Source organism: Lithobates pipiens, unplaced genomic scaffold, assembly GCF_037356315.1.
Source record: "Lithobates pipiens isolate NorthernLeopardFrog02 unplaced genomic scaffold, aLitPip1_a1.2 Scaffold_1, whole genome shotgun sequence".
Classification (NCBI taxonomy): domain Eukaryota; kingdom Metazoa; phylum Chordata; class Amphibia; order Anura; family Ranidae; genus Lithobates; species Lithobates pipiens.
The window spans coordinates 165299545-165319107 of record NW_027507685.1 but is presented as its reverse complement, the minus strand read 5'-3'; the positions used below and the strand labels follow the sequence as shown (position 1 = coordinate 165319107).

The following is a 19563-nucleotide window of genomic DNA, read 5'->3' as shown; positions in this document are numbered from 1 at the left end:
TGAATAATAATAATAATAATAATAGCATATTATTATTATTAGTAGTAGTAGTAGTAGAAGTAATAATACCATCATTAATCATACTTTGTTATTATTATTATATATTTATCAGAAAGGTAGAAACGCAACTCATTGAAAGCACCAGTATGGAGATACATGGCAATTGTCATTTTAAAATATCATCAGTGATGATCAGTATAGCTTTATGGCAGCATTTCTGAACATTTGTGAATATCTATCTATCTATCTATCTATCTATCTATCTATCTATCTATCTATCTATCTATCTATCTATCTATCTATCTATCTATCTATCTATCTATCTATCTATCTATATTTCTAACATTGCTATCAATGTATATGAACCCCACAGTTTTGTCTAACCAATCTAACAAATGTTTCTGCAATCCAACCTTTTTTTTAATCTAATGTCATATCCGCCTATATTTGTATATGTACTATATAGTATACAAGCCGCTGATTTTTTTTCTATTTTTTTTTTAAATGTGCGCCCTTCTCTCTATTACAAACGCACTATATATATAAATATATATATATATACGTCATTTATATATATATATATATATATGTATATATATATATATATATATGTATATATATATATATATATATATATATATATATATATATATATATATATATATATATATATATATATATATATATATATCGCACTATATATATAAAAACACCATTTATTATATATATAACGCACTATACATTTAAAAAAAAACACACCATTTATATATATATATATAAATATATATATATATATATATATGTATATACTATATATAAAAAATACACCATATATTATTATATATATTATATGGTGTATATTATATATATATATATATATATATATATATATATATATATATATATATCGCACTATATATATAAAAAATACACCATTTATTATATATATATATATATATATATATATATATAATCACAAAAATCAAGGGGTTGCAGTACAGATAGACAACATGTATTACTCCATAAGATTCAAGAAGTTGCACAGCTGTACTGCTTTGTTTTCCTGAATGTTATATCTTTCTGTATTTAAACCCCTTTTTGCTTTTTATTAATTTTTGGTGATCTTCCGGAATCTATCAGATTGCATGCGTGGTGAAATAAATAAATAAATAAATAAAAGTAAAAAATAAATAAATACTACTAATAAAAAAATATATATAAATATATATATTCCAGGAAAGTTTATACGTTTGGAATTATTTAGTATTCTAACGTACGAACAATTCTATATATATATATATATATAGTCAACGCAGAATTTGCCTGGTAGTTAATCACTGTGGTTTTCGATAGCTTCCTTTCCCCATTGGCTGGGGTGCTAACCAATCAGCACGCACAGAAGATGCCAGCCCCCTGACAGAGGTATCCATCCTTGTGGACGATTTAAATGTCCCGTTGGGTGGGTGTGGCCGAGGCACAGACTGGCTGTCACTCCCCCAATGTGGACAGAGGTGAGGTGTAAATAGGAAGCGGCGCTCTCTGACACATGGTGCGCCCACAGTCCTTCCAGGAGAGCGAGCCGTCCTCTGACAGCCAGCACTGTCACTACATGTTATCCAAGGTGGACGGGGACTGCACCGCTCATCACGACTACAAGCTGCACTGCTCTACAGGTAAGACAATCACATCTACTTCATGTGCCACTCTACTCACAACCAAACACCGAATTCACACGTTAGGTATAGCATTCGTTTTGATATAGAAGATCATCTTTAGAAGATCGACATCTGTTTCTTAGAGAAATTGCTTTGTTTAATGTTCTCTCTACATCTCTGACGTGGAATAGATCTGTTGTAGATTTCACTCCTGAGAAAATGAGTATTTGATTTTAAGCAGTATAGTACCAGGCATCCATGTGTGATCACAAACATATGTATATTTTGTGTATATGTGCATGGAGGAAAAGGGAGACAGGTGGGGGAAAAAAGAATATATATATATATATATATATATATATATATATATATATATATATATATATATATATATAGTTCCTCTCTCTCTCTCTCTCTCTCTCTCTCTCTATATATATATATGCTTTGCCATGTGTGATCAGAAGAATATGTGTATTTTGTGTATATGTGTAAAGAGGTAAAAAAAAAAAAAAAAACAGACGAAGGAAATAAATAAATAAATAAATAAATATATAGATATAAATAAATATATATATATATATATATATATATATATATATATATATATATATATATATATATATTTAGTAAGTCTTATATACACTACACTGAATATTTTATTGGTCTGCTCCATTAGATGTTGTGCAAATCCTTATTTTCTCCACCTGGCAGAGATAATTAAATGTTCCCATATGAGCCCTTGGTGTTTATTGGTACACCTTTATGGCCAGCAATTCTAGATATCCATAATGTTTAATATATCTTTGTACATCATCCGATGTACCTGTTTAGCGTTGTACATTTCCTTTTAGATGATGCGTTTATTTATAGTGAAGTATATCTGATCGTTAGGATTATAAACGGTAGTCCTGATATTCAGATATCGGGTCTACAGTGGCAGGCATAATTACACACACAATGAAAAGAACAGTCACATATCTGTATATATATATATATATATATTATTATTTTTATATTTATATAGTGGCTAGATGAAGCCTTATTTTCTTTGTGTACATGAAGGTCCAATGACCACCAATGAGTGCTGGGAGGCTGATGTGTGAGGATGTGGCTATCTCCCCTATGAGTCTGTGATCATCACATTCCAGCAGTGATTGGGTGGCACGGAGGTGGCAGCTCTGTTCCAGCCACCGATGTGATTGATGCCAGTTGTGATCGAGCTCTTGGCTTTCTCTCCTGTCTTTCCCTCGCAGGAAGTCACAACAAAGTGATGGATTATAACTACGACGAAGAACTGGATGAAATGTGCCCAGTCTGCGGGGACAAGGTATCTGGTTATCACTATGGGCTCCTCACCTGTGAAAGCTGCAAGGTATGTGTATGGGTGGTTTGACAATGATGACCATAATGATGACAGGCACAGAGCACACCCCAACAACCCACTCAACATTTTCTTTTATTAATATTATTATTAATAATAATATTACTACTACTATTAAGATTATTGTCATCATCAGCAGTCATCATCATCAACATCATCTTATTAATATTATTATTTTGTGGGTTAAATTCAGCTTTTTATTTTTGAAACTCTTTTAATTTGTCTGCATTTATACTTAATGTTTATTGCTGCTGTTATTTTTGCTGGTATATTACTTTTTAATGCTGGTGCAAGTTATTGTTTTTTAATACTGTGTAGTAGTAATTACCTGTTTATTGTATGTAAAAATACTTCAGGTATAAATATGTCTATTTAGATAATGCATCATTCATAGATACATTATATTTAAATGGAAATATATCTAAAGTTATTAAGGTTACTCACACATAGCCAATGATTATGAGACAATCCTGCCAGGTTCAGTGGGATCAGATTGCAGCAGGTATATCTGTCTGTGGTTTGGGTTGAATTTTTTCCACCTATTTTCTATTGAATCCTGATGCCCAGTTTTCAGTTGCAATAATAATAATAATAATAATAATAATAATAATAATATATGATGAGGGTGATTAAAAGTAGTAGTGCTGTTATTATTTTCTATTTGTACAGCTCTTTCTTATCCTTTAGTGCTTTACAGTAGGCACAAATGAGCATATGCTTATGTACAACTTAAAAAAAAAAATACCTAGGGAGGCACACCAAATACTATAGAAAATAAAATATGTCATCTTCATTCACTAATTAGACATCAGGCTCACATGACAAGAATTAAACAAGGCTTTGCAAAGCTAAAATCCCAGAATAATCACTATTTTAAAAAGTGACATTTATTTTCAGCTGCATCCACTGAGATTTTAATATTACAGTGACATTACTGAAAATGAAGATCTGTATCCTCTTGTGAAGCTCTGTGAATTCAAGCTAAAGCAATATATTTATGAGATCTCTATTGGAGACTAAAGTTGCAATATAATAAGGTCATTCTATTTTTTTTTTTCGCTCTGTAGAGATCAGGCACAGTCTGAGCGTTTTCATGCAGCTGGCAGGCAGCTCTGCAAAAGTGTTCCCGTATTCAATATGATCCTCCAAATCAGCTGATTTTTGCACTGCGGATTACGATATATGATGAGGATAAATAAAAAAAAAAAATAAAAAAAAAAGTGTTTTCTGCAATGTCTCAAGTAAAAAACTACTTTATATTTGACCTCATCTAAATCATCTTGATACAGCAAAAGGCGAAAAAAAGAAAAAAAAAAAAAAACCTCAGTGAATGCAAATGACAATTTAGTATTGAGATAATAATGATTCCTTAGCTTATAGTATTTGTTATGCGCATGTGTGGAATATTCCTTTTGGCGTATGGCTATAAAGAAAGATCTATTTTACCAAAAGGAATATTCCACATACTAATTGTTGATTGTGTGCTTGAAGGATTTACATATTTTTTTAAATAAAAAAGGAAAATTATAAGCGCACAATTAACTCAAACAACAAGTCCTCTGATTATGCTTGATGTGAGATATTTTCCAGCATGATGGAAAATCTTGTGAGTTTTCCATGTTCAAAAGTTATCTGAGCATAGTAATGTTAAAAAAAATCTTTAATGGCAGAAGCTAAATTCATGTTGGCAAAGAAAGTGGGGAATAAAACCTCTAACTTTTCTGGCTGGTGACCAAGGAAAACAACTGGGTTAGTCAGGAAATTTCCTATCTGTGTGGTTTATTAATTTTTTTTTTATGTGGTGCAATCCTTTCATTTTCCGTGCATATTTGCCATTCATTCGAATTTAATCTATAGCATCTTACTCTTTTTTTTTCTTGCCTTTTTGACTAAATTGTAATAACATATATACAGGTTAACAGCTAAGCAAAAAACAGGATTAGAACATACGGTCAAACTATTGGGTTGGATTGAAAAATAATGACTACTAAAATAAATCCATTAATTCAGCTAGTATGAAACTAACGTCCATCCTTCTTTCTTTCTTCCTTTCCTTTCTTCCTTCCTTTCCCTCATCCCAGTGGAAGCAGGGCCCAATTAAAGTCCAGTTAAAAGGGCTTTGTATACAATATGAGGCAAGTCTTCCCACGCTGAGGTCATGATATAGTGTTGATATGAATATATCAACACTATCCTTATTGTACTTGTAAAGCAGTAGATTAGTCACAACACTGCTCAACAGTGACATTACACATTATTAAAATAATTAGAGGTGTGTTATATTGAAACAAAGAATGATTTACTTAAGATTTATCACACTTCAAGCTAAGGTAATGAAATAAAAAGGAAGATTCAAAAATGTATTACTGTAAAGGCATCTATTATTTACTAAAACCTCACTGAGTGAAGAAAATGTATATTTATAATAAATATTTTTGTAGCTTTATTATTATTATAATTAGTATTATCATACACGATTTATATAGCGCCAACAATATGAGCAGTATAAATCATGGTGTGCATTGTTATAGGAAATAATATTCCATTGGGTGGTAAAGTCAAACAGAAATTTTCATTATAGATTCCTAAACAGCCTGCATCCCCAAGTATTGTCCTTGGATTGCAAGATCTTTGTTCTGATTTGTACTCTAAAAACTGCAGGCAAAAAGAGTCACCAAAGTGCCAATGTCATTGTGGTGATAAGGTGTCCAGGTTGGGTGACTTGGACTTTATAGGTGCTGTTATTTTAGTTCATATCCAAGCTGTTACAAAAAGTATATATCAGCTTGGTAAGGTATCAGCCTGGTTTAGGTTTATTAGGTTTATTTAGGTTTAGGTATATGGTTTAGGGGATATTTTAATTTTACCCTTATGTAGGTTAAAAGATAAGTACAGTTCTGAGTCAGGGATTAGGAGGGTTAAATTAAGGGTTAAGATTATGGGGAGCTATACGTTTAAGCGTCAGTTCTAAAGTTAAGTTAGGTGGTTTTTTTTTTAAAAAAAATGAAAGTTTAAGCAGAGGTTTGGGTAAGAAATTTCAGGAATAGGCTAGGGCTTACATTTCGGTGTAGAGTAAAATGTAGACTAAGTGTTAATTTTAGGATTAGGTTAGGTGTTAAGGGGAACAGGTTAAATTATAATACGTGTTAGTGTTTCTCTGAGGTAGGACATTCTCAGTAAGACATAGAGATGTGAATGAGCCCCATTCAACAAATTTAAAGAAATAAAATAAAATATGAATATATATAAATAACCCAGTGGGTTGACTAGAGCATACAAAGGAAGCACAGTGGTGTAGTGGGTAGCATTCTCACCTAGCAGTAAAAAGGGTTGTCGGTTCCAATCCCAACCACGACACTACCTGCCTGGAGTTTGCATGTTCTCTCTGTGCCTGCGTGGGTTTCCTCTGGGTACTCTGGTTTCCTCCCACACTCCAAAGACATGCTGGTAGGTTAAATGGTTTCTGTCTAAATTAGCCCCTGTATATGAATGTGAGTTGGGGACCATAGATTGTAAGCTCCTTGAGGGTAGGGACTGATGTGAATGTACAATGAATATGTAAAGTGTTGCGTAAATTGACAGTGCTATATGAGTACCTTAAATAATAATAATAATAATAACAGGCTGCCAACCTCTATATTAGCTAAAAAAAGCACATATAGTGCATTGCATCATATACAAAGTCGCCAAAAAGCCTCAACTATGCCATTATATATATATATTTATATACTGCACCCCATCTAAATGTTGAGATTTATTAAACTACGCTGGGGAATTGTAATTCCACAGTGCACCTGCTGCCTGCTTTATATATATATATATATATATATATATATATATATATATATATATATAATATTGTATATATGTATGTTAATCTTATATCATTCTCTCTCCTCCCAACCATGCAGCTACTATCTAGATATTTATCAATATCATTTTTCTTATTAATCAATCCATCTATTTCTAATACTGCTATCTTATGTTGATTAAATTAATAAATGTTATCTTTTATTCTGGTACTTTTTATAATGTTATTGTTTTTACACTAATAAGGGACTTGAATAGATTGGAAGTGATAACTGAAGGGTAATCTTATATATTTTTTTATAATTCAATTCTGATAACATATTAGTAGTGAACACATCTATCTTCCCAGTTAAATTTTTCTGTCAGTGGACTTTGCTGTTTTTGAGACTTTTTAAAGATGAAATTTTTACTATTAATAATGGGTCTGAAAACTAAACTAGCAATTTTTATCCTGTCCTATGTTCACTGCCAAGACCATTTTTAAAACTCACCCCAGATTTTGCTTTTGTAGGAAGCGTAGGCTTAGGTACATTTTTTTTTTTTTCAAAATATTTGATAATTTGTTTCCACAAATGCATAGCTTTTCCTTCAGCCTTTACCTCTGTAAAAAAAAAAAAGAAGAAAATTAAACATACAGGGGTTTATTTCCTAAAGCTGGAGAGTGCAAAATCAAGTTCACTTCTGCATAGAAACCAATAAGATTCTAACCCCAGCTTGTTCAATTAAGCTTTGGAAAAAAAAAAAAAAAAAACTGTAAGCTGGTTTCTATGCAGAAGTGAGCCTAATTTTGCACTCTCCAGCTTTAGGAAATAAACCCCTGTATGTTTAGTTTTCTAAATAAATCCCACAATGTCCTACAACAGCCTGTCATATAGCATATTTCAGTGCATTATGTTAAAGAATGCCTAAACATTCTGATGGAATCTTTATTTAGTGCTTATATGATGGGCCTGATTTATTTATATATATATATATATATATATATATATATATATATATATATATATATATATATATATATATATATATATATATATATATATATTTCTGAGTGTGGTTTGTCATGTCACTTTTGTCATGCATATAATAAACGTGTTCTGTTTTAGTCTTTTTTGGTCTATTTAATTGCTGTTAGAATTTTTAAATATGCATACCACATAGGAATGAAACTACATCATGTGCACAGGACTACAGTAATGGACACTTGAAAACCCTTTATTTGGAACAGCTCTCAGTAAACTGCATGTAGAAGGATATACACAGATTGTTTGTGTGCAAATGCATGGATGTTTAAGCATTAGCCAGTGTACAAGATTTTGTATGCTATGGCTTGGAACAGATATTTCAATAATTCATGCTCATACATACAGTGTTTTGCATTTTTCACACCGCAATGTAGTGTACAATTTTTTTTTTTTATATACCATTGGAATTTACATATACGCAAGTCATTGCTGAAAGTGAGACAACCACAATATTTATTTTCAATTTATTTTTCAGAGAAATGTTAACTTACACATTCTCCAGTAAACCAAAAGGCATAAAAGCAATATTTTTTAGATGTTCATTACGCATGGAACACTAGGAGTGCACTGCATACATTGAGCATCACTGTACAATCAACCAGATTCAGCCAGGTTCAGAAATCACTGTGTGCGCAATCATCATTGTGTGAATACATATTGAAATGGAAACATCTTAATCTCACACAGGGGTTGATTTACTAAAATTGGAGTGCAAAATCTGTTATATAGAATCCAATCATCTTCCAGGTATTTTGTTTGTTAAAGGATAAGTTCACTTTTGTAGAAAAATAATAAATGCATCTTTTTGCAGGTAAAAAAAACGTGCATTTATTTTTTTTTTACTAGAAGCCTGCAAAGCATTGCACCCACGATTAGCACAAGCAAGCAGTTACACAATGACAGAACAAAGTAATTAACTATCTAGGGCACTCAGCAGTGACCTGGTAGTTTATTGTGAATTACAAGTCAACAGCCGCAAAGGCTGTAGATACTTGTAGTTCTTCCATTCACAGAACTCTGTGAATGAATAATGCAATTGGGCGGGTGGAGCCCTGCATGGCCTAATTTCTTTTTATATTGTGACAACAATGTTTGGGGAGAAGGTGCACCTAGAGGTGGTGGCAATGAAAAAAATTATATCCAAGAAGCACTGGGACTTTGATATGAGTTTAACCTCCCTGGCTGTACGATTATTTCGGATTTTAGGTGCTAAAAGCGGTACCATTATTTTGCATGAAAATTTGGCGTTTTATATTGTAGTCCTGTAATTCTTAGGAATAACTCTCTTAAATCTGTCCAAACCAGAGTCTAGCAGACATCCCGGGTATGATAAAGTTTGAAAAATGAAATCATAAATTATAATATAATAAATAACTATAAATAATTGTACCAAATAATAATATAACAATAATAAAAATTATTCAATAATGTAATCAAATCAAAAACACTGAAATTTGCTCAGTTGCAGAATTGTCACTGTCATTACTTTTCAGTATTTGATGACGGATCTCCCCACAAATCGCTATCGCTCAATTCTGCGAGTGATTACAATTTATTATCGCTGTTTTCTAGCTGGTCTAAAACCATTTTTGATGTAAAATGACAGTTTGGTTGCTATGGACAATCTCCAGTTTCCAGGCATAAAGAACAGTTTTTATTATATAAAACTGCATGCAGGGCACTGGACAGACCACTAGGGACAAAGGGGATGTGAAATTATTACATACAGCAATGTAATCTGTAAGATTACATTATACTGTATGTATACTGTGTGTTTCATTTTTTGAATTTGGCGCCGATCTCCGTCCCTGTGCGTCGCAACGCCCGCAGGGCACGGAGATCGGCTCCGTGATAGATCGAGCGAGACACGGCTCGCTCGTACAGCGCGGGGACATCGCTGGATCCGAGGGAGAAGGTAAGTAAACATCCTCCTGAATCCAGCGATGCAGTCCCGAGTCTGGCTCGGGGTTACCGCTCTTGGTATAAAAATTCCACCCCGAGCCAGACTCGGGAATACCGTCAGGGGGGTTAAATAAGGTAGTGAGAGGGCAAGAACCATTTGAAGAGCCTACTGGCTCATGTTAGGCTGCTTACAACAGGCAAGGTTACCCTACTGTGGGTACTCCAGCAGGTAAAAGATTTGCATATATGGAAGGAGCACCAGGCCATAAAAATAAGAGTCCAAATAATTTTTCTGATCTTGTAAAAAAGACAGCCAACGTGTTTTGGGGTCAAAGGAACTACCCCTTCATCAAGGCTACAGGAAAACATAATATAATAAAAATTAAAGTAAAAAATATTTGTGACTGATAAAATCATGAGCCTAACAATCGTAAAACATCATGGATAACATACACATACAACTGCATACACATACGTGCATCCAAAAATACCCGCAAATTCACAAGAATGCATTCATGCAATGAAATGAAGATAAAGAAATGACGGAATATTAGATCTTATGTGATAAGGTGCAATAGGTTAATTTCTGAAATTAATGATATCCAATTCTATATCTTTAGTAGATGCTATTGCACCATTATATATGTAACTGAAATAATACACATGAAATCAAATAATTCAATATAATTATTAAAGAAGAAAAAACTGACGTGTTAAAAAAATTATGTAAAAGAAACAAATTATACATATATATGTGCAAGTTATACCAAAAAATGCTGCATATGGAAGCTATGCCAAAAAAATGTATATAAAGGCCAAATAAATGTCAAAGAAATGCTATAAATACAATATGTGGACAAGACTATGCTATAAGCACAGGGAGAAAAAAATTACTACCATTTTGAAGACCCTCAAAGACTTTGCAAAAAACAGTGAAGTGCTTACTTATGTTCCAAATCAGTTTTTTGAAAAGTCTTTGAGGGTCTTCAAAATGGTAGCAACTTCTTTCTCTCTGAGCTTATAGCATAGTCTTGTTCACATATTTTATTTATGGGCATTTCTTTGAAATAGCCTTTAAATGCATTTTTTCGGCATAGCTTCCATATGCAGCATTTTTAGTGTACCAGTTTAACATATTAAGTATATATTTCTTTCAATTTTAGACATGCACATATACAATATATGTATCTTTCTTTTTTTACATAATTCTTTTAACCCATCAGGTTTTTTTTTCTTTAATTATTATATTAAATTGTTTGATTTTATGTGTATTATTTCAGTTACATATATAATGGTGCAATGGCATCTATTAACCATGGAGAATCGGATATTATTAATTTTGAAAATGAACTCATCGCACCTTATCATTTATTATCTGATATTCCATTAATTTCATTACATGTATATGTGGGTATTTTTAAATGCACGTATCTGTACGCACATGTATATGTATGTTATCCATGATGTTTTACAATTGTTAGGCTCATGATTTTATCAGTCACAATTATTTTTACATTATATTGTGTTTTATTGTAGCCATAATAAAGGGGGGTTCCCTTTACCCCCTAAAGGTGTTGGCTATCTTTTATCACAACATAAATAAATTAACTTGTAATCTTATTTTTTAATCTGATGCTCCTTCCATATATGCACACTAGAGGTGGTGGGTCAGGGAAAGGCTGCAGCAGTGGGAATATGCTACATGTTCCACCTAAAAATAGGTGGAACATGTAACATGTTTCCAAAGGTTAGCTTATCCTTTAAAGCCCAATTTAACAAGCTAAAATTGGAGGCTGATTGACTACCATACACTGTTGCACCAGATTTTGCCCTCTCCAGTTTAAATAAATCAACCGAATAGGGTTGATCTACAGGCGTGAAAATGTGATCCCCCAAGAGTATCTTCAAATATCATAGGATTCACTAGCAGCAGAAGAGCTCACCATATGCGGTGGTTGGGCTGCATTTATACACACCATGACAAAATAGCTTTGTGTTTATCACTAAGTCTCTTGAGATCAATGTTATCGGTGCAAAAGGACACCACATACCACGCTTGAAAAACAATACATAGACATGCAGCATAAAACATTACATTTATTGAAAAAGGTTCAATGTGTTTCAGAATGGCCCTCCATTTACTCATCAGAAACACAACATCTCCCTTACCAAAAACATTGAGTTCAAGAGATCAAGTGATAGCCACATGGGCTTAAAACACAGAGCTAGTTTGCTTTGGTATATGTACAGCCTGGGCACCACATCCACTGAGATTTTGCAGATAGTCTTAGAAGAGCGTTCTTTATGTCTATAGAGTCTACTCATTGGGATGATCTCTTTGTGAGATCTTAAAATAGTGACGGTGACCTGCAATGATGAGAACATTAGCCAATGGGAATACAGAGGGATTGGTTTTAAGCCACAATAGTTCATATTCCATTGTCTAACCATATGCTACAAGTAAGTATGTTTAATACTACCTATTTTCAATTTGATACTCCTCTGAGTACCTTTTATCTTTTGTGTACATGCAGCTTTATTGAACTACGAGCCTTGGTTAATTGACATACATATACAGTCTACTATTATTGTTTTTGTGAAAGACAGTTATTTCCCTGGAAAAGGAATATAATACAGAACTTTTCACCTTATACATGACAGCTGTTTTTTTTTCTAGTGACAGATTTGCTTTAAAGCAAACCATTCATGAGAGGCACATGAATGCTACCATTGCCAATACCCCTCTAAAGATGCTGGTTGTCTGACTAGGATCCTGCCAAACTGGGTTCAATAAGGTTTGAGCCAATGACCTTAAACAATTATGCAACATCCATATCTGTAAAGTTTGGCCTTCTTACCTGCATGCTAATCAAAAATGGCAGCTACTCCAATGTATAACTAGCTTTTTAGAGTAAAGTGTACAAAATGTATTTTCCAGCACATTAGCCAGCTAGTCAGTAAAAAAACAAAAAAAAAAACAAAAAAAAAAACTGTCTAATATTTTACATTAGAAACTAAGAGCCTCCAAGCTGGAGCATATATAACAATAAATACATTAAAGACAGTACTGCCTGGAGGCAGTCAATGCAGGCTGACAAACTGAGATCGGTAAGGTTTTTGCGTCACTGACCAGGAACAATAATGCTAAATGATGTATATTCGTAAAGTCAGTCATTTTATTTCCAATCTTGTTTCAGGAAAAAGACACAAAGGGGTTGATTTACTAAAGGCAAATAGACAGTGCACTTTGCAAGAGCAGTTGCCCAAGAGCTTAGTAAATGAGCAGAAGCTCTGCTGACTTCCATCATCCAATCATGTGCAAGCAAAAATGCATTGTTTTTTTATTTTCCTTGTACGTGATTGGGTTCTCTTTGCAAAGTGAAGCCTTATTTCGTTTACTAAGATCTGGGGCAACTGCACTAGCAGAGTGCAACTGCACTTTGAAAAGTGCACAGTCTTTTTACCTTTAGTAAATCAACCCCGAAGTATTAAAGCAAGTGGGTAAAGACGACGGCAAAGAAATTGTTATTTGAGAAGTAGCAATGGCAACCTCCTTCGCAAGAAAGGTTTTCTTTTAAGGTCATCCAAGTCAGTGGGTAAACAGATGTATTGATTCAGTCCTGGTTAGTAGGATTTTTACATATACATTGGCTCCTTTAATACATAAACCACAACGATTTTAGTGCATTGTATAGTACTGGCTTTATGTCCTCTGAATCATTATCATATAAAGTCCATTTTGTTAGGATTGGTATTTAAGTCTTGATAAATATGAAGAGAAACACAAGGCATTGCCACCTTTTAGACAAATATCCCCATTGTTTGAGGAGAATAGTATTTTTTACAAATATGCAACACTGTTCACTTTGTAACATCACACATAATAATTACTTATTATGACTGCATCTCTCTAGGACCTCTGTTTACTGCAAAAAACATAGCTTTGTTCATCTGAATGAACATGTTTATTGTATTCGTATATCACATTAATTATGCCAACATCTACTGATCTATATGTGCTAAAAAGAAATTGAAAGAATTTGAAAAGGCTAAAAAAAAAAGCTTGTGCAGTTAGGGAATCAGGTAAAATAACAGACTTCAGCAACTCAGTTGGTCCATATACAGGAAACGTCATAGATCTTTGTGGCCACACAGCTATGCAGCACTTTGCACTAGCATACCTTACTGGTGAATGCTATTTTTTTTTTTTATTTGCTAGTATAGCAATGGCCCTGACCCGTAGAGGCCTAATGGTGACGTCCAGGGTCAGGGAGAGCTGACACCCTTCTTTGTAGAGTGGCTTACTAGGCATAGTGGGTGTAATGCATGATGGAAGGATTGGGCGCCAGTCACTTTTTGAATGTGAACAAAAGAGATTTATTGTCTCTGAACAAAAACTGGGGGAGAGAGGGTTACGGCCTGAACACCCTTAAGCAGATGCAATAGCAATTGGCAGACTCTGAGACAAAATAGGCAAACAGCTATACAGGGTGAGGGCCCTTAAGCTGGTTGCAGCACTGTATTTGTAGAACCACTGTCTCCTATGGCAACTGAACTCTCCAAATTCAATGTAGATCCACACTCACATTGTCCCCATTTGAGGATCTTCACTCACATCTCACAGGCTCTTACTGCAGATTTTCTCCCAGTCTTCTCACCGGACCTTCAGATCCCAGCTCCCCGCTAGAACCCTGAGCTCTTCCACAGCTAACCTGCAGTACACTCCAAGCATCACCCACGTTACCTGCTGGGTCCCTGGCTTGGCTCTCAGCTAACCTGCTGGATTCTCTTCAAGTGTCACCCACAATCACCCCCTGAGTCCCTGACTCGAATGCTGAAGCTTTCCCAACTTGTTCACCATCCCCGGCTAGTGAAAAAGGCTGCTCTTCAGACTTCACAAACCTGGCCTCTGATAACAGGAGTAGTTGCCCTTTACTGGTGACGGTGTCCCCTTTATCTCTGACCTCTGGTCCTCACTTGCATCTGGTAACAGGAGTGGTCATCCCATGTGGCAACTGCTTCTCCTTCACCTCTGGCAACACTTGGTTTACCGTCTGGCTGAACCTCTGCAACGATCAGGTTCCCTTTGGGCTGAGCCTCTACACACGTGGCTAGGCCTCAGGCTTAGGCCTAACATTCAGCTGTTGCTTCACCTACAGACCCCAGGCCTCAGCCTGGGGCTTAAAGAACACTGGTCACCTGACTTATTCCCCTTAAATAGACTCTCCCAACATGCTTAGCCACAAATATGATTGGCTGAGAAATTATGTCTATTCACAACCTGAACTCACTGTGGTCTTGTCATTCTAATGCCAAAGGTAGCAGTGCCACCTATTGACAGAAGAGAGAAATGCACCATATTCAGGCTTAGGACAGTAAGTCAGTGGATACAACTACTAATTTACCAGGTTAAATACCACTTAGCATAACTAAATTTGTTAGCAATCCTACCAGGGTGCTACACTATTTTGTTTGCTTATAAGCTGAAGGCTGGACCATATTTAAACTATCAATTTATATTAAAGTAAAATATGTATTTGGATTTGCATTAAGCAAAATGCAGTTTGCCTTTAATATATAATTTAACCCCATATACCCTCTGGAGGAACTAGACATAATGCGTAAAACTTCCAGTAAGCTAGTGATCTGTCAAAAGAGCTTTACATACAACGCGGCTGCCTGTGTGGGAGATTACAGCTGGAGCACTGGGAGGCTGAGCGAATCACCGAGCTAGGCAATTGGGAAGCTTTTTTTTTGCTTTTTTTTTATGTGACCTTGTGAGTATATTTATTTGTTTTAATAAACCAAGTTATTTGATGGTGTTACACTATGTGTATTTTTCTACTTTATTTGGATACTTTCTGGGAGCTTGATTTATTTTACCGGTAAACAAAAGCTGCAAGGAGGATCTAACAGCTGTGGGGTTGAGCTTGTCCTTGGGATGGTTTACACCTGTTTTGCCATACTTGAGAGAGTGCGGCAAAGAAAGATCAGTGAGTATAGGTCCATATAGATGGTGGTGGGCTACATTTGGCTGGTTTTACTCATTATAGTGAAAAAAAATAAACATTTGTCGCTTGTGCATGAGTGTATAAGGAAGACTATATATATTCACATTGGTGTTGGACTTTTAAATGTGGACTGGATATTTGAATTATTCACAATATTAAATATATATACACATTTATTTACAGATTTTTATATTCATCTACTAGAGGTTATTTACTTTTCTTGCTTATGTGATAAGTTTCACTGAGGGATTTTATGTTACTGTTGTATATTTTCGGGGTTAGCCTCTAATATTAATAGTTAATATAACATTTTGATCTAATGAAGGTCAGTTACTTGAAGGTTCCTACAAAAGACTCAATCTGCAGATGTTTGTGGGCTCACATTGAGAGTGACTACATAACAGTGACTAGGTATGCTGCAATGTTATTGCAAAAGTAAGATAATAGCATTTCTAAATTATTGGTATTAAATTTGAGTATTGAGCATTGAGGTTTGAGTATTGAATTTGTCTTTGTGTTTTGGTTGTGTATGGTTCATGTTAATTAGATAAATGCAAGTCTCTGTCAAAAAGTCCTTCCCCTGAATCATAATTCCCAATCTATAACTTTGGTCAGTGCCTATAGAACTACTGACATTTGTTTGATCTTTAGCATCACCTTTACACTTCATCAGTACATCAGCAATACCACTTGCTGGGCTTCTTCAATCAGTTTTGATTTCAGTAGGTATTAATCTACTCTAGATGCACAAGAGTATGTGTGTGTCTATCATGAGGAGATGATCTTAATCAGAAAATATGTAATGCTTTTTTTTCCATTGGATCAGTTAACTAAATGCATGATATGATATTCAGCTTAGGAAGATCTATAGACACAAACAGTAAATGTTCATGTGACAGTAAACCCTATAGTATAATATTAAAGGTATTTACTAAGTAGTTGAGATCCCAGAAACAGCATTTGAAGCTAATGTATTTTAACTGACTTTCAATTGATTCCAATGCATGTTTCATATCATAGTTGTTTACCGAAAATTGGTATACTTTCAGTTTTAGTTTTATTTAATGTTTTCATTTCTCAAAGAGATTGGTTTGAAGTTACATCTTAAAAATGTGCTCCCCCAGTTTTTCTTCTTATGACATTTACATTATGAATCAAAATAGATGGGATCATATCATTATCATGCTGTACAAACTCCTAAATTAATTTCCTTAATGCAATGAAATATTAAAAGCTGATCCTGAAGTAATGAAATTATTATTGTGCTTCTTTTAAAATATATATTGCCATCTTTATTGAATCGAAATGCATACCTTATTATATTACTGTTACCTTAATGAGATAGACATTACGTAGTCTGGAATTGTTTTCAACATTAGTTTGACTTTCGTGGAAAGCTTTTCGATTGGGTGCATTTATTAGTTATCTTTCTCGATTGTAAACTTTGAGGCTGGAATTGAATGCATTTCATTGTCCTTGGTATTCAAAGTCTTTTTTAGACATTTCATTGTTGTGTTGTGTTTCTTTCTTTGAGTTATTTTTCTTTAAGTTACAGTATCTCTATTATTGAAAGTTAAGCAAAATCAAGGCAAATTTGATGGGGGGGGGGGTTGTATTTCACCAGGAAAATGTCTGCTAGGTTAAGGTAGGCAATGTGAGCATTTTGGGAAAAAATCTTTACAGGTGATTAAAACAAATCTTCATAGTACCGTCCCATTAAGGTTCCAAACAATTTTTTTGATTGCGTTGTTATAATATATATACTGTGTATGTGTGTGATATTTATACATTACTTTGCAAATGTTTTAGGCAGGTGTGAAGAAATGCTGTGAAGTAAGAATTCTTTCAAAAATATATATTTTATTGTTTATTTTTATCAATTTACAAAATGCAAATTGAGTGAACAGAAGAAAAATCTAAATCAAATCAATATTTGGTGTGAATAACTTTTGGCTTCAAATCAGCACCAATTCTTACACTTTGTACACTTGCACAAAGTCAGGGATTTTGTAGGATTAGAGTCAGGTGTATTATTAACCAATTATGCCAAGCAGGTGCCAATAATAACCAATTTCATATATAAGTTTAAACACTGTCATGATATGAACAGAAAAATTTGTGTAGGAGGCTAAAAAATTGAGCGAGGAACAGCCAAACTAAGGAGAGGTTGTAGTGTATGACCTGTCATGTCACAGGTCATCCACCATGGCAAGACTCAGCACAACAACAAGACACAAGGCAGTTATACTGCATCAGCAAGGTCTCTCCCAGAAAAAGATTTCAAAGCAGCCTGGGGTTTCAAGATGTGCTGTTCAAGCTCTTTTGAAGAAGCACAAAGAAACCAGCAAGGTTGAGGACCATAGATGCAGTGGTCAGCTTACTTAATGCAGAAGATGAAAGACACATCATGATTACTTCCCATATTGGAAGTAATCATGGAACGTCCAGCAGTGCCATCAGCACATAACTGGTGGAAACAAGTGGGACCCAGGTACATCCACCTACTGTCCAGAAAAGTATGGCCAAAAGTGGTCTTCATGGAATAATTGCCACCCAAATGCCACACCTCAGATGTGGTAACAAGGCTAAGCGACTCAACTATGCATAAAAATATAGCAACTGGGGTGCAGGAAATGGTAACAGGTGCTCTGGACTGATGAGTCAAAATTTGAAATATTTGACTGTAGCTGGAGGCAGTTTTTTGCTGAAGGGCTGGAGAGCAGTACAATAATGAGTGTCTGCAGGCACCAGTGAAGCATGGTGGAGGTTCAGTGCAACTTTTCGGCTGAATTTCTGCAAATAGATTTAAATATTTAGTCAGGATCAATGGCGTCCTCAGTGCTGAGAAATACAGGCAGGCACTTATTCATCATGCCATTCATCAGGGAGGCAAGTGATAGGCCCCAAATGTATTCTGCATCAGGACTATGATCACAAATATATAGCCAATGTCATTAAAAATTATCTTCAGCGTAAAGAAGAACAAATAGTCCTGGAAGTGATGGTTTGGCCCCTACGGCTCCGTGATTTCAACATCGAGTCTCCAAGGGATTGCATGAAGAGACAGACGTATTTGAGGCAGCCTACATCCACCAAAGATCTGTGGTTAGTTTTGTTTGAAATAACCTACCTGCCAAATTCCTTCAAAAAACCTGGAAGAATTAATGCTGTTTTGAAGGCAAAGGGTGGTCACACCAAATATTGATTTAAATTGGATTTCTCTTCTGTTCATTTAACTGATAAAAAATCAACTATTAACCTCCCTAGCGGTGATCCCGAGTCTGGCTCGGGCTGCAATTTCAGTTCCACGTTCCCTGCAACGTTATGGTGCACGGGAGCGGGGATCGGCGCCAAATTCAAAAAAGTAAAAACACACAAAACATATACAGTACTGTAATCTTACAGATTACAGTACTGTATAAAAAAAATTGCACACCCCCTTTGTCCCTAGTGGTCTGTGTAGTGCCCTGCATGCACTTTTATATTATAAATACTGTTTTTTCTGCCTGGAATTTGGAGATTGTCCATAGCAACCAAAAACTGTCCCTTTATGTCAAAAGTAATTTTAGACCAACTAGAAAACAGCGATAATAAATTAGAATCACTTGCAGAATTGAGCGATAGCGATTTGTGGGGAAATTTGTCATCAAACACCAAATCTAATGACAGCGACAATTCTGCAAATGAGCAAATTTCAGTGCTTTTGGATTTGATTACATTATTGAATAATTTTTATTATTATTTATTATCATTATTTATTATATTATGAATTGTATCAT

The 19563-nt window shown here is 34.5% G+C and overlaps 1 protein-coding gene across 1 annotated transcript in view; it reads left to right on the top strand.

Moving 5' to 3' along the window:
- The first annotated feature begins 1487 nt into the window (after positions 1-1487).
- Positions 1488-19563, top strand: part of LOC143978273 (steroidogenic factor 1-like) — a 311323-nt gene continuing 293247 nt past the window's right edge. The window contains exons 1-2 of the mRNA XM_077478843.1: positions 1488-1673; positions 2909-3027. Of these exons, the coding sequence (XP_077334969.1) occupies positions 1547-1673; positions 2909-3027 (246 nt within the window). The 5' untranslated portion in view covers positions 1488-1546. The remainder of the gene's footprint in view (positions 1674-2908; positions 3028-19563) is intronic.